Source organism: Panthera leo, chromosome A2 (assembly GCF_018350215.1).
Source record: "Panthera leo isolate Ple1 chromosome A2, P.leo_Ple1_pat1.1, whole genome shotgun sequence".
Taxonomy (NCBI): Eukaryota; Metazoa; Chordata; class Mammalia; order Carnivora; family Felidae; genus Panthera; species Panthera leo.
Genome location: NC_056680.1, coordinates 118032549 through 118046630, shown reverse-complemented (window position 1 = coordinate 118046630; position 14082 = coordinate 118032549). Strand labels below are relative to the sequence as shown.

The following is a 14082-nucleotide window of genomic DNA, read 5'->3' as shown; positions in this document are numbered from 1 at the left end:
TGTAAGAGTTTTATTATGCAGGTTTTAGTACTTGAAGTCGACCACAAATATAATGAGTCTTTATTACTTCCTATAGGAGTGTTTTCCTACGCAATAAGGAAATAGGTCCAAACCCTGTGTAAACAGCAACATGTCCTTGATCCTTATGCAAATCTAGTTACTTTTCCTTAATGTTATGTTGTGCAGCATCAGAAATGGTTGCACAAAGATATGTAATAGCTGAGGGCTTAGAAAAAATGAGAGCGGACTAAGTCCAGCTTACATTTAGAAGTGCCACTTCTTCAACGATACCCACTCCACAATTCAAGAGTCCAGATTCTCACAGGGACTCCCGCGTGGTTCCCAGAGATAATAATTCCTTGTTAGTTGAGTGGAGCTTTTTAGCTTCTCTTTAGTTTCTTGCTATCTGCAGTTTACTCCAGTTTGCCGTGAGGTTATCATCTTGCCTTTTCTTACTCCTTCTTATTCTCTACCCTCCTTCTCTATCGGCCATCACTTCTTTTTACCTACCCCCAAAGTTGCAACAGTATAGAGTCTATGCGGACAGTCAGCCCTCTGTAAATAGAGGGCAGCTGATCTTGGCGCTTGTTTTTCCTCTCAAGCAGGCTGGAGGGAGACAACCCCAGAGTAGTGGTGTGGGATATGGCAGCCGTTGAATTACGCAGAATTTGGTTGTTGGCCTTGTTTTACTTTGTGACTGTTAATGCTGAATGCAAGGAGTGGATAGAAAATAGCAGATTCCTGTCAGAGAAAAATGTTGCAAATTACGCAACTCCTAAAGAAGGTAAAATAGAAGGACATGAAAGTTACGAGCTTATCTAACGAACAGACTTTTTTTTACTTGGCTTTTAGAAATGATTTTGAAAGCTGAAAGATACATTGTCTACAAAATGGAGTTTTTTAAATCACATTCTCCAAAGGCATTAAGTTAACTTTCTCCTTGGACACCAGGCATCAAGCTTTCGGAAGCCCAGAGTTTCATTGCGCTCCAACACCGTGCACCGTCTTCATCTGGGGTGAATGTCGGGGAGCTGGTTTTTACAGCGATTTTCAAAATGAAAGCAAACCATTTTGTTCTGTTTACCCCACCCTTTAAAAACCCCACTGTTTCTGTCTGATGGCTTCCGTACTGCACTCACTGGTCCTTCTCAAGCCAGCCCAACTCCATGCGGAACGTTCTGTTGCTCTTTCAGCATAAGCAGGTCTATTGTGATATTTATCTGAATTCAAACAAGGCTAATTAAAAGAGCTGCTGACAGTTGTTGTGATCTGACTTTGACTGCAGCTTGATGGTCATTATGGGTAAATAATGAACCAGGCCTGCAAATGTAGCAGCTGCCAACTTGGGATAGAAGAACGGCTATTGCTTCCAATTTAAGGATCTATCGACCGCTTCCCTTCTCCCTGCAGATCTTCTGCAGAAAACTAATGTTTTCTGCTGCTGTGTATTGTGGTTTCAGCTGTTTCAGATATAGCCTATAATTTCCCTCTTTAATATTTAACTTAGGACATTATTAGCTTTCAGAGTTAACAACTTTTCTATTTTGAAGAAGTTCAGCTTTGTCCTTACGCATGCTGTCACTAGCTAACCAGCTGTGGTTTATTTATACGTGTTTCATTTATATTATGCAGGAAACCGCTAGTCTTAGAAGAACAAGGTATAGCTTTATGAAGATGTTTCAAAATCCTGTGTAGATGTTTTGTTTTTGTTTTTTGTCTTTAGGAGCTAGATGCACGTCCCTTGCTTTATTTTCTTAAAGATAGACACCTGCTGCCACACCTCAGTTTTGCGTTTTGTTCACCTCACCAGTGACTTTTGAAATACTTTGGTGCAAAGCTCCATCAATACGGAGAAACCTCAGTGACTTTCATTACCATGCGATATTGAATGTATCGTCACTCCATCATGAGCTTTCCCGTGTCCTGTTAGCAAGTAGGGACAGGTGCATTAAAAGTAAGAGAAAAGGCACCTTGTATTCATAGATTAATACACTTTACTGCAGATTTCCCACACTTGTAAAATATAGCTTCTGGATTTCAAAGTCACATTCTAGAATTTGACACCAGGCCAGTACTTAATGACACATCTGTAGCATTTGTTCACCTGCCACGGAAAAGGCTATCTGCATTATGTAAAGCACGAGGACACGGTGGCGCTTTGTGCATAATGCAGCAGAGCTTCGAGATCTTGCTGGGAGGAAATGATCCCAAACATGCCCCTGAAAGACAAGTCTTACTTTGAAAAATAATGATGAAAAATTGCTTATTTCTCCCATGTATTTGTGTCTGTGTTTATTTCAGGAAAAACTAACTAAACTTTGTTTATCTGACTCTAGAATAGTGTTGAGAGTGTTTTTGCTTTTCTGTTTCCAGCATGGATGATGCCAGAAATAGTGTTAACAAGGGGTTATGTTATGCTGGCTTATGTTAAACCAGATCACCCCCTAACATGTGCAGAGCCATTCATCTGTGTCACCAAAACCCAAGAGAACATCTGACATGGACTCTGAAACAGAAACAGTGATCACTTACAAATCAAACATGGCACGCTCTAAACTGATTGTGCACGGCAATCTTTTCTAGAAAGGACAACTAATTGAACATGATAAAGTGTAAAGTTAATTAACACCCTTAAATTTGTTGATTACTTTCACGGGATTATATTGTTCGTTGAGTAGCAGCTTTCTGTCCCAGCTGTCGCCTTTTTCAGCGAATGTCGCTGGTAAACAATAGAGACACCATAACAAGTCGTAAATGGTCCCTGTGACAGCAGCCCCTTGTGAGGCTGCATCTGTAGAAAATGATTAGAACAATTGCATTTTAAAGACGGCTCACATTGCAGCCCAAGTCCCATTGGTCCTCTTCTTGATCTCTTTTGATGGCAGACTGGTTAAAACATTTAAGTTCTTTTGAGTAAATTAAGTGATTTACTACGTTTTGCTATATATCAATGAGAGCACCTTGGTGGCAGGATTTTTGCAGTATCATAAACAAATATAATTTGAATGTACTTTTTTAGATTTCTTCCCTCTCTAGATTTGACGGCCTCTTTCTGGTAGTTCTAGAATTGAAAATGATCTCCTTATTTGTGACTTGTAAATGGTTATTCTAAGTTATCAGCACTTGAGTAATGGACTTTCTATCATAATCCTTGGTTCAGCTTCTCAGTAAGGCTAAATTCCAAATTTCACTTCTTTGCTGTTTAGGCCAAAGACCTCACGGTATTCAAGCTGAGTAGATTTACTTGTTGTTATATTTAAAATTTTTATAGCATTTGTGTGATAACCGTGTAAAATACCTTTCCAAAGTATTCTTCCATTTGAGCTTCAAGGTAAGTATGGCAGGTGGTTTTATCAGCAATTTCAGATGGAGGAACCAAGATTGAGAGGTGTTCTAACTTCTCCAAGTGGGGCAGCCTTCAATTGTGACCTCGCTCCAGGTCTCTTAACTCAGAATACATGCTCTTCAGTTTTTTTGTGCCTTCCTAATAATGTGTGTATACATGTGCACTTATTATGCTTCTGCACGTTTGTGCAGCAGTAAGTGAACGTACCATTGCCACATGTAGAGAACAGTTCTCCAAAGTTGAGCTTTTTTGATAAGCTAGAGAACATTGTCTTACTTAGTCTTAATTAGTATTCTTGGTTATTTTAGTAGCCATTGATTTCTTCTCTGCCTACCTCCTAAACAGACAATGAACATTTATCACACATGTGATATATGCTGGGTGCTAAGATTCAAACAGCGCTTGCCCATAAGAATCCTTACAAGACATACCAGAAAAATCACTGATGAGAGTAGTATACATGCTTTATTACAAACATCACTAGAAATGTTATTAAAAAATAGAGAAAGGGGATTATGGTCATGCATTGCTCCTTAGAGTGCACATGAGTTGAGTCTTGAAAGATAAACAGGAGTTAGCCAGGCAAAGGGAGGCAAGGGAATCTCATACAAGGGAGTCACCTAGGAAAGATGTGGATGCATAAAAGGAAAAAAATCATTGCACATTCCAGCTACTGTAAATAGTTCAGTACACATAGCATGATGGTTTTTGTTGCAGGGAGTAGATAGGAAACCAGAGAAGAGTCCAGTTAGAGTCCATTGACAAGAAAAGTAAAACTTCAAAAAATCAGAAACCATTTAAGGACAAAAAAAGAGAAAGTTCATTGCTTCCCAGGACTCAGGACAGATACAGTAAGTTATGTAATTCTTCTTTTTGGTGAACACGAACATGCGAATATTTCAGAAAGAAGAACTTTTAGCAGAAAACAACAGTGAGGCGCTATGTAGAAATGCTGAGTGATAGTGAATAATGTCTTCAGCTGCTGGTTATGTTCATGTTGATGCATAATTTGAAACTTAAGCCTGTTTTGGTTCTCATAACAAAACTGCCAGACATTGGGACACAGATAAACGTAAATATTAGACTGAGGTGGTTGTTGTTAATGAGCTCTGTTGCAGGTGGGCTAAGATTAGAAAGAGATAAAAAACAAGAATTGAATTACTTTGAAAAAATTACTACTGCTTTTGTTGTGAAAATGTGACGAACATCATCTATTGTTTCACTTACTGTCTCCTGATTGAAGTTCCAAATGTGAATTTTTTAAAACACGTAACTCGATGAGGCTCCTTTATTCCTCTCCCAAATAGTGTTTGCCAAGACCTTGAAGATACTCAGACCCATATTTGAAATTTATTGTGAAATCTTATGGTTTCATTTTTGTATTTGTTCTTAATTCTGATCCTCAGTTTTCTGATTGTTTTCTTCTAATAAGCAAACTCACATTGGTTGTGAAGAGAGATAGGCTTTTATGTGTGTGTATTTAATTAGATAGTAGGCAGAACTCAGTGTCCGTGTATAAAACATACAAAATTATTTGCTCAGCTCATGTTTTAAACTGCTCTGTTTGATTTGCAAACAGATTCAGAATACCTATATTCTTATCAAAGCTTTCAAAGCCTACCCACAGTTGATGGCAAGACCGTTACTCTTTGAGAACAATTTGTTTCTTTTTCTACCCTTTCTCTTTCTGAGAACTCATTATTCTTTCAATGACGGAGGTCAAAAAATGGAAGAAAAGAGGGAATCAGGATTTGGTGGCGATTGTCCTTGTCCATGACACTTGGTATATGATGCTACCTTTTGGCATTTATTTCTGAGTATATGTCTCTTTTCCCGAATTATGGTTTAGACCTCTTGAGGGCAAAGACGGTGTTTCATACCTACTGTGACCTTATATTCTGGACTTTCTGGAATAGTTGTATTTCAAATATTCTCCTAAGCCCATGGGTTGGAGGAAATTGTTAAAGGCACCGAACAGTTAATTGCTGATGATACTTTTCTTCTTTGCACCTCCACGTGCCTATGTGTAGACCTCTCCTGTAGTATGCATCTGTCTTTTACTATTTATAATTGTCTGTTTGCCTTCTCTCTTCTCCCATCTCCATATACATGTACACACTCACCTCCACCACCACAAACACTAGGTTTCAAACTCCTTGAGGACAAGGATTGTTTCCTCTTATTCCCCAGGGTTTCCTCTTGTTCCCCACAGACAAATGGATCTCCAGCGGTCAGATTTTTTTTATGTCAACCATAAGTAGGAGTGGAAGGAAAGAAAGAAGATAGTTTAGATAATGGAGACTTCCTGTGATGCCTTTGAGAGAGAGAAAAAGAGAGGCTGACTTTGAGACTTTGATTAGATTTAAAGTGTTTCTCCGCTCTAAGGTTGATCGAAATTAAAGCAGTTCCCAAGAGAAGTGGTAGACGCCTGTGCCTTTAAAAACAGGGTGGTCCGGGCACCTATTTTGAATGATTTGGGCCTTTGCCTTTTCATCTGTACAGATGAATTCAGTCTTTCTGATTCTGGAGTCATGGGAAAAAAGCACTAGGGGCATCATCACAGGAAGGAGGCATCATCACAGGAAAGTGTCAGATAAAAGCATTAAAGACAACCACAAATATGTAGGCTTATTAGATTTAATGTGGTTACACGAGAAAACTCATTTTCTAATTCGGAACCATTCATATATCGTAGAAAATGACACGTGCCTTGGTTTTATGCATTAACATGATAAATGTGGTGGGAGGGTAGATATTTTGTGAACTTGGCAAGTTCAAATGATGGAATTTCAAAAGCTTAAAAGCAATTCAGTGATAATTTATCTCATCATCTCCCTTTCTAGATGAAACAACTTAGGAGCATTTAATGACTTGCTAGAATGGCAGCTGCTTGGTCTGTAGTCGTTAGCCTCTTCTGTGTCTCTGGGAGAACAGTTACCACCCAGTACTGCGCTCAGTTGTTTCCTTGCTCTCCCCTCTGTCATTGCCTCCTCCTGTCTGTCTTTTTGAACAAATGCTGTGTTTGGTGATGGACCAGACACCGTGCATATGGGGTGAATAAGCCAGTAGAGCTACTGCCCTCATGGAGCCAATGTTCATGTGGGGAATATGGACCCAAACCAGATAAATAGAAGAGTTAAAATAAATAGGTGGTAATAAATAGTGTGAATGAAATTAAAGCAGAAAAGGGGATCGAGAATGGTGGGGTGCCTTTTTCGATTGTCAGATTAAGTGGTCAGGTAAGGCCTCTCTGAAGAGGTAAATTTTGAGAAAAAAATCTGGATGCGGTGAAGGAAACAAGTGACGAATATCTAGGGGAAGAGCATTTTAGGCAAAGTGCAAGTCTTTGAGATGGGAATGTATTTGACTTGTTTCAGGAACAGTAGGAGTTCAGGATGGTGGGAAAGCACTGAGCGATGTAGACAATGGTATGAGATGAGATGGGAGAGGTGGCCAAGGGCTGCATCATAGAGGGCCTTGTAGGGCTTTGTAGGACTTTGAATTTTATACCGAGAGTGATGGGAAGCATTAGGAGGCTTGAGAGTAGGAAAGAAACGTGAACTAGACTTATGTTTTAAAAGGTTCCCTTGGGGGCACCTGGGTGGCTCAGTTGGTTAAGCATCCAGCTCTGGATTTCGGCTCGGGTCATGATCTCACAGTTCGTGAGATCGATCCTTGCATCAGACTGTGTGCTGACAGCACGGGGCCTGCTTGGGATTCTCTCTCTCCCTCTCTGTCTCTCTGCCCCTTCCCCACTTGCATGCGCACGCACTGTTTCTCTCTCTCAAAATAAATAAACATTAAAAAAAAATGGTTCCCTCTGGCTGCTTTATGGAGGGTAGACTATGGAGGCAAGAGCCGAAGGGAGAGCAAGTGGGAGGCTGTTGCAGTAACCCAGTGAGACATGATGATGGCTCAGTCTAGGGTGGCAGTGATGGGTGAGGAGACAAGTGGCTGGATCACAAGGGTGTAAATTCTTAGGAGCAAGGTCACATACACTCATGTGTATGCATACACTCATGTGTAATTCTAGGACTTATCACAGGACCTGATTCTTTTTTTTTTTTTAATTTTTTTTTTTTAACGTTTATTTATTTTTGAGACAGAGAGAGACAGAACGTGAATGGGGGGAGGGTCAGAGAGAGAGGGAGACACAGAATCGGAAGCAGGCTCCAGGCTCTGAGCTGTCAGCACAGAGCCCAACGCGGGGCTCGAACTCGTGAACCACAAGGTCATGACCTGAGCTGAAGTCGGACACTTAACCGACTGAGCCACCCAGGCGCCCCAGGACCTGATTCTTAATAGGTTCTCAGTTTTGTTGAACGAGTGAAACAAATGCGGCATTCTTGTCACCTTCCCATATACCCTGCTGCCGCTGAAAGGTTTTACTAGAGGTCTGCGCTGTAATTTTAACATCACTGTCCATGGACCACTTTAGTACTTCCTAACCTGGGCCGGCCTCCTTCCAGTGTTCATAGGTGTCGTCCAAACCCACTCGTGTTTAGCCAGAGAGGCTAAAATTCTCCTAGAGAAGACAGCGACTAAGACGACCAGATAGGAAAGGACTTGAGGTATCATGTAGGTAAAGATAAAACTCCCACTCCACAAACCCACGGCATAAAGTAGTGAGGCCTGACATCTAAGTAGCATGTCATATTTTACAGCATATATGTGTTCATATATTCACAGCCACTCTGTAAAGAAGTTATTAATGCTTTTCCCACGTTATATGCTGAGAATCACACAGCCAGTGAATGGTACATCCCCTAAACCACATATTCCATCTCCAGATTTTTACTCTTTCTATGAACTTACGAATTACTCTTTCTATGAATTTGTATGAATTTCTTATGAATTTATTTATCAAACAGCCATCTATTGAATGTATCATGCACTGTGGTAGATAATGGGAATGCTGACAGAAACAAGACCTCAGTGCTGATCTTGTGGGAGCTTGTAGTGTAATGGAGGCATCAGGTAAGAAAATCAAACATTGTAATAAGGTGTTATAAATGCTGTAATAGAATTAAGCACAGGATATGTTTTGATTTTGTATACATAATTAGTAAAATGTAGGGTTAAAATAAATCCCTCTCCCGGTATTCTAGAAACTGCCTGAGTTCTATGTTTTCCTATTCGGGGAAGTGGATTTGAATTAAAATGGCATGGCACTGTAATAAATTTATTGTTTATTATTGATAGACCTCAAACGCTGTACAGTGTCTTCTGAAATCTGTAGGATGTCTTACATCCTTTAGAGTTCCACCTTCCTAGATATTATTTCCTAAGCTTAAAATGGTTACGTTTATTTTAGGATTACTTAGGTCTTAATTTTTTGCCTTCACGATGGGACTAGGCTTCATAGTGTCACACGCTTAACGGAATATGTAAGGAAAGACAGGGTTTGGTCCCAAGGAATGCCAAAGCTTTAGAATTGCCCAGGTTAGACCCTTACATTGGCATGTAGGTTATGCAAAAGTCCTAGTAATTATGCCACCACAATGAGATGAGAGTAGAAATACCACAGACATCTGAGTTAGAAGATGAATTATTCTTTTTTGTGTGTGATCTTCTCGTGCTTAAGTAACTTATTTCTTCTTTTTGAAATATGTGTTTGAACAAGTGAGAAAGTACACCTGTCAAAAGATTAACCAGCTGAGAACCATTGTCAGCATTAATTTTCCTTTAATAAATGACTCTCTGAAGCTATTTAGCAATCCGTAATCTAGATACAAAGCTATTGACCTATGATGGATAGTGCTGGATTTGTTTGTAAGCTTTGACTTAAATCGTCTACTTAATTTTCCTAGGTCAGATCAACAGGATTAGGAATCAAGATGGTTATGTGGTTTGAATAAAAATGGCTATAGAAATTGAGCAAAATAATTGTAAAAGAGTAATGATCTACCATCTTGGTGAAGTAAATTAGAAACTAACAAAGTGACAATCACTTAAACTTCAACATTATCAGAATGTTCAAAGGACACAGACTGGCTAATTAAAAGCATTTGTTATAATTGGGTTTTTGTACATAATCATTTCCGAAGTGTGTCTGAAAATACTGTGAAATAATGTAATTTAACCTTATGTGTGAGTATCCTCGGCTTTCCTAACATGTGGGCACTTCCTCTTCCACAGTTATTTGGCTAACATAATGCTGACCCTCTTTTGCTTTTGATAACTAGTTAAAATAGCATAAACTAATAGAAAGGCTGCTTGATTTGGCAATAGCAAAATATTCACAATTTCAATGAAAGAGGAGTCTCTTCACTTGGGGTTTTTATATATAAAAACGGTGTATTTCATTGACTAAATTAAACTAAAAAGTAGGCCATTATTTGTAGTTATCGATTCTAATGGCCAGATTTGATAAATAGACAATGATGGTTTCTTTATTCCTAGCCATACTGTAAAATCAAGTGTAAAGGCAAAAACTGTACTAGCTTTCTTCCACACACTTTCCTGGTTTTGACCAACAAAACCCAACTTGAAAATTATGAATTAAAATTTTTTTAATACTAAAAGCAGCAATAATACTCTTGGTTTTCTTTTATAGCTGATAAAACGTTAGATGAATGAAGCTTCCCCTCCTTTTTTTAGGGACAAGTCTAGGGCATGTTTTGTGTGCTAACCAATCATTTCAATCAATGACCATGCATCAGACCTTTCTAAAGAGCTAGGAAGGAGTAGCCCAGCCACAGCTCGTTTCTTCTCCCTGCTCATATCACTAGGAATGAATTGCCCAAACGGTGTATAGGAGGAGGGAAAAGAAAAATCAAATAATACTGGGAAGTGCACATCAGATTTACCGGTCTAAATAAGCAACTGTTTTCTTTAACTTAAAAAAAGACTCTTACCATCTGAAATGCCTACTTGTTTGTGGGAGAAAGAGCCAGGTCTTCCTCTTTGTAGATCTCATCGGTAGATAGCATGTGTGGAGCAAGCAAATGGACTAAAGACACCCAAATCCCCAGAATAGCAGATCCCTCTGGCTCTTCTCGTGCTGGTCAGGGCACAAGGGCCTTTTTCATATACTTTCTATTGCTTGAATAGGTTTCTTAGAATAAAAGATGCATGAGAAGGACAGATTCCATATGTTTTCACTCCTGTGTGGATCCTGAGAAACTTAACAGAAAACCATGGGTGAGGGGAAGAAAAAAAAAATGGCTAGAGAGGGAGGGAGCCAAAACATAAGAGACTCCTAAAAACCGAGAACAAACTGAGAGTTTATGGGGGGTGGGAGGGTGGGTGGGGTGGGTGATGGGTATTGAGGAAGGCACCTGTTGGGATGAGCACTGGGTGTTGTATGGAAACCAATTTGACAATAAATTTCATAATAAAAAAAAAGAAAAAGAAAAATAATTTTCTTGTAAAAAAAAGAATAAAAGATGCATGTGAATAATAAAATGCACATTTCAAATTACCATATGTCTCGTGCTATGATTATGCCAGATATTTGAGATGAATTGAGAATAAGAGTTTGAATCTGTGTGTTCTTTTGGGTTATTATTAAACTCCACAATACTTGATTTTTAAAATATTCCAGGAGAGGGGCTAGCTCGGCCAGTAGAACATGCAACTCATGACCTCAGGGTCATGAGTCAAAGCCCCACATTCGCTGTAGAGCTTACTTAAAAAAAAATATGTATATGTATATGGTATATATACATACACACACACACACACACACACACACACACACACACACACACACGCACACACGCACACACGCACACACACATTCCAGGAGAGATTTAGGGTATCTTATATACGCCTGACATAAATACAGTTTGGAGGCAAGGTGTTTTCATTTGTTTTGGGGCTTTTCTCTAATTTTACTATCTACCTAAACACTTGAAGAAATGTCTCCTTTTGTTCTGTCCCTTTACCCCCAAACTATTCAGGTGTGGGAGCTGCTCGGTCTAGGAACCTCACATTTATGGTGGGAGGAGTCGAAGATGAATTTGCTGCTGCCCAGGAGTTGCTGGGGTGCATGGGCTCCAATGTGGTGTATTGTGGAGCTGTTGGGACCGGGCAGGTAACATTTTCACATTAATGACCCTGACTTGATGATATAAAATTGGCTAAGGTACATTTGTCTTTCCTGACCATACTATTATTCCAACCCCACTCTGTTCAATCTGTGGATTCTTTGTTTGCTCAGATTTTCTTAAATTAATTTGGAATAAATTAGTTTTCCATCATTCCTGCTGGAATTAAGCTGACATCAGCCAATTAACTTATTAAAAAAGATACTGAAAATTTCATCATTCACATTCAAATTTCATCATCCTACTGACCACGAAAATCATCCTTAAAAGTGCTTCCAGGGGCGCCTGGGTGGCTCAGTCGGTTAAGCGGCCGACTTCGGCTCGGGTCACGATCTCGCAGTCCGTGAGTTCAAGCCCCGCGTCGGGCTCTGTGCTGACAGCTCAGAGCCTGGAGCCTGTTTCAGATTCTGTGTCTCCCTCTCTCTGACCCTCCCCGGTTCATGCTCTCTCTCTCTGTCTCAAAAATAAATAAACGTTAAAAAAAAAAAAATTAAAGGAAAAAAAAAGTGCTTCTATAGGAAGTGCTCATGGTGTCTCAGTTGCTGTTTTCCTCCATCTAATTATGTACTGCAGCTCTGTTTGTAATGTAGTCAGGAAGAAGTGATCTGTGCACTTTTATCTTTTTCTTGAAAAGCGAATAATTTTCGGGGCACCTGGGTGGCTCAGTTGGTTAAGTGTCTGACTTTGGCTCAGGTTATGATCTCACGGTCTGTGGGTTCCAGCCCTGTGTTGGGCTCTGTGCTGACAGCTCAGAGCCTGGAGCCTGCTTCGGATTCTGTGTCTCCCTCTCTCTCTGCCCCTCCCCTGCTCCTGCTCTGTCTCTCTCTGTCTCTCAAAACTGAATAAATGTTAATTTTTTTTTTAAAAGAAAAGCAAATATTTTCATTTAGAAATATATCAACTCTTTAATCAGATAGAGGTGAATGGCAACCCTGAACTCAGAAATCAAACTAGTTATCCCCCTACCACCACCACCACACACACTCTCCCTCCATCTCCCCTCCTCTTAATGCTTGGTCCTGGTCGCTGGCACCCTCTTTATCTTATTCGAGACTTTAGTATTGTCTCGGATATACCTATTGTCTCCATTCTCTTATCCAGTCTCCAGTTCTACTGATTTTTGCTTCACTGTCTCTCCTTGTTGGCAGTCTTGTCCATTCCTCACATTACCTGATCCAGTCTTCTCCCGTTGTCTCCTACCTTGCGTGCTGCTAGAAAGCCTGGATGCCAGGTTTGCCGCTCTGCCAACACTGTAACCAAAACCAACTCCGTCAAGATATTTGCATCATCATACACTTCCCAACTCTGAAACTTGGAAGAGATGCCTGTTTCCGGCCGTGTCAAATTTGAACTCTCCACCCTAGCTTTCATAGCTCCTACCCCAGTCTTAACTACCACATTTCTTACCATTCCTTAAAACATAGGCGCATGAGTCAGTTTTCTTACTGTTCTCCCATGCTCTGATATATTTAATCCCTCTTACGTATTTACCTTTCCCTATGCTCTCCTTTCTCCCTCTTGCCTATTTAAATTCCTGCCTGGCCTTCCAAGAGGTGGTTTCAGGTTCTACTTCCTCTCCTCAGTGATCTTGTTTCTCTGAATTCTCACTGTCTCTGTCTTAGGGCCGTACAGTTTTCCACTTAATTGTTTTTGTTTATTTGTTGCGTTTATCTTCAGTGTGTTACTCCATTGCCCCAGTTAGAATGTAAGCACCATTCTATGAAGAGTAGGCGTGTTAGAGATGTTATGTACAACATGATGACCAGAGCTAACACTGCCATATGATGTATATGAAAGCTGTTAAGAGAGCAAATCCTAAGAATTCTCATCACAAGGAAAAAACGTATATATTTTGGTATCTATATGGAATGATGGATTTTAACTAAACTTACAATAATTATTGCATGATATGGGTAAGTCAGATCATTGTGCTGTACGGCCCAAAGTTATACAGTGCTGTAGGTCAAATATACCTCGGTGAAACTGGGGGGAAAAAGCAGTCATGCCACACAGGTCAGTATTCCCTGTAGACTGTGCCCACAGGAGGAGCTCAGGCACCACTGTAGGTTTCTTACCCAGTGGAAGAGACTCCCCAGTCTGCTCCCAGATAGCCTGGCAGACTCAGGAGGAGGCATGCAGCACCATGTTCCTTTCCCCATTTGAGAGAATCAGTAGTTACACACTCTTCTAGAAAGAAGCCTGTGGGGTGGGTGAAGAACAACTTCCCGTGAGTTACAGCTTGAAAATAAAGATATTTAATATGTACTCCATTTATTTTCAGGCTGCAAAGATCTGCAACAACATGCTGTTAGCCATTAGTATGATTGGGACTGCTGAAGCTATGAATCTTGGAATCAGGTTTGTCGAATATATATTTTCATGTACTAACAATTTTTATGAGCTTTTCTATTTGATTTTCTGATGTTGAAAAAAAAAAAAAGGGTCCGTGAGAGATGGACGAGTTGATCTGGGAACATTTTGAAAGTACTTCATTATTGAACTTTAATAGACTTTGCTTATTTGACGACCACTGGGCCCTGGAGAGCACGAATATTCTTTGCCATAGCCATAAAATGTGTTGTGCTGTATATTCGAAGTTACATTATCCTTTTTATACGGGAGCTCCATTTCTTCTGTTGTATTGAAATGCAAGAAGCACTTTTACTGTAAAATTTAAACATACTT

General features: G+C 39.9%; 1 protein-coding gene across 2 annotated transcripts in view; it reads left to right on the top strand.

The window, feature by feature from the left end:
* HIBADH (3-hydroxyisobutyrate dehydrogenase) overlaps positions 1-14082 on the top strand; it is a 109480-nt gene that overhangs the window by 82807 nt on the left and 12591 nt on the right. For both annotated transcript variants that reach the window (XM_042920833.1, XM_042920841.1), the window contains exons 5-6: positions 11251-11384; positions 13679-13755. In XM_042920833.1, the coding sequence (XP_042776767.1) occupies positions 11251-11384; positions 13679-13755 (211 nt within the window). The remainder of the gene's footprint in view (positions 1-11250; positions 11385-13678; positions 13756-14082) is intronic.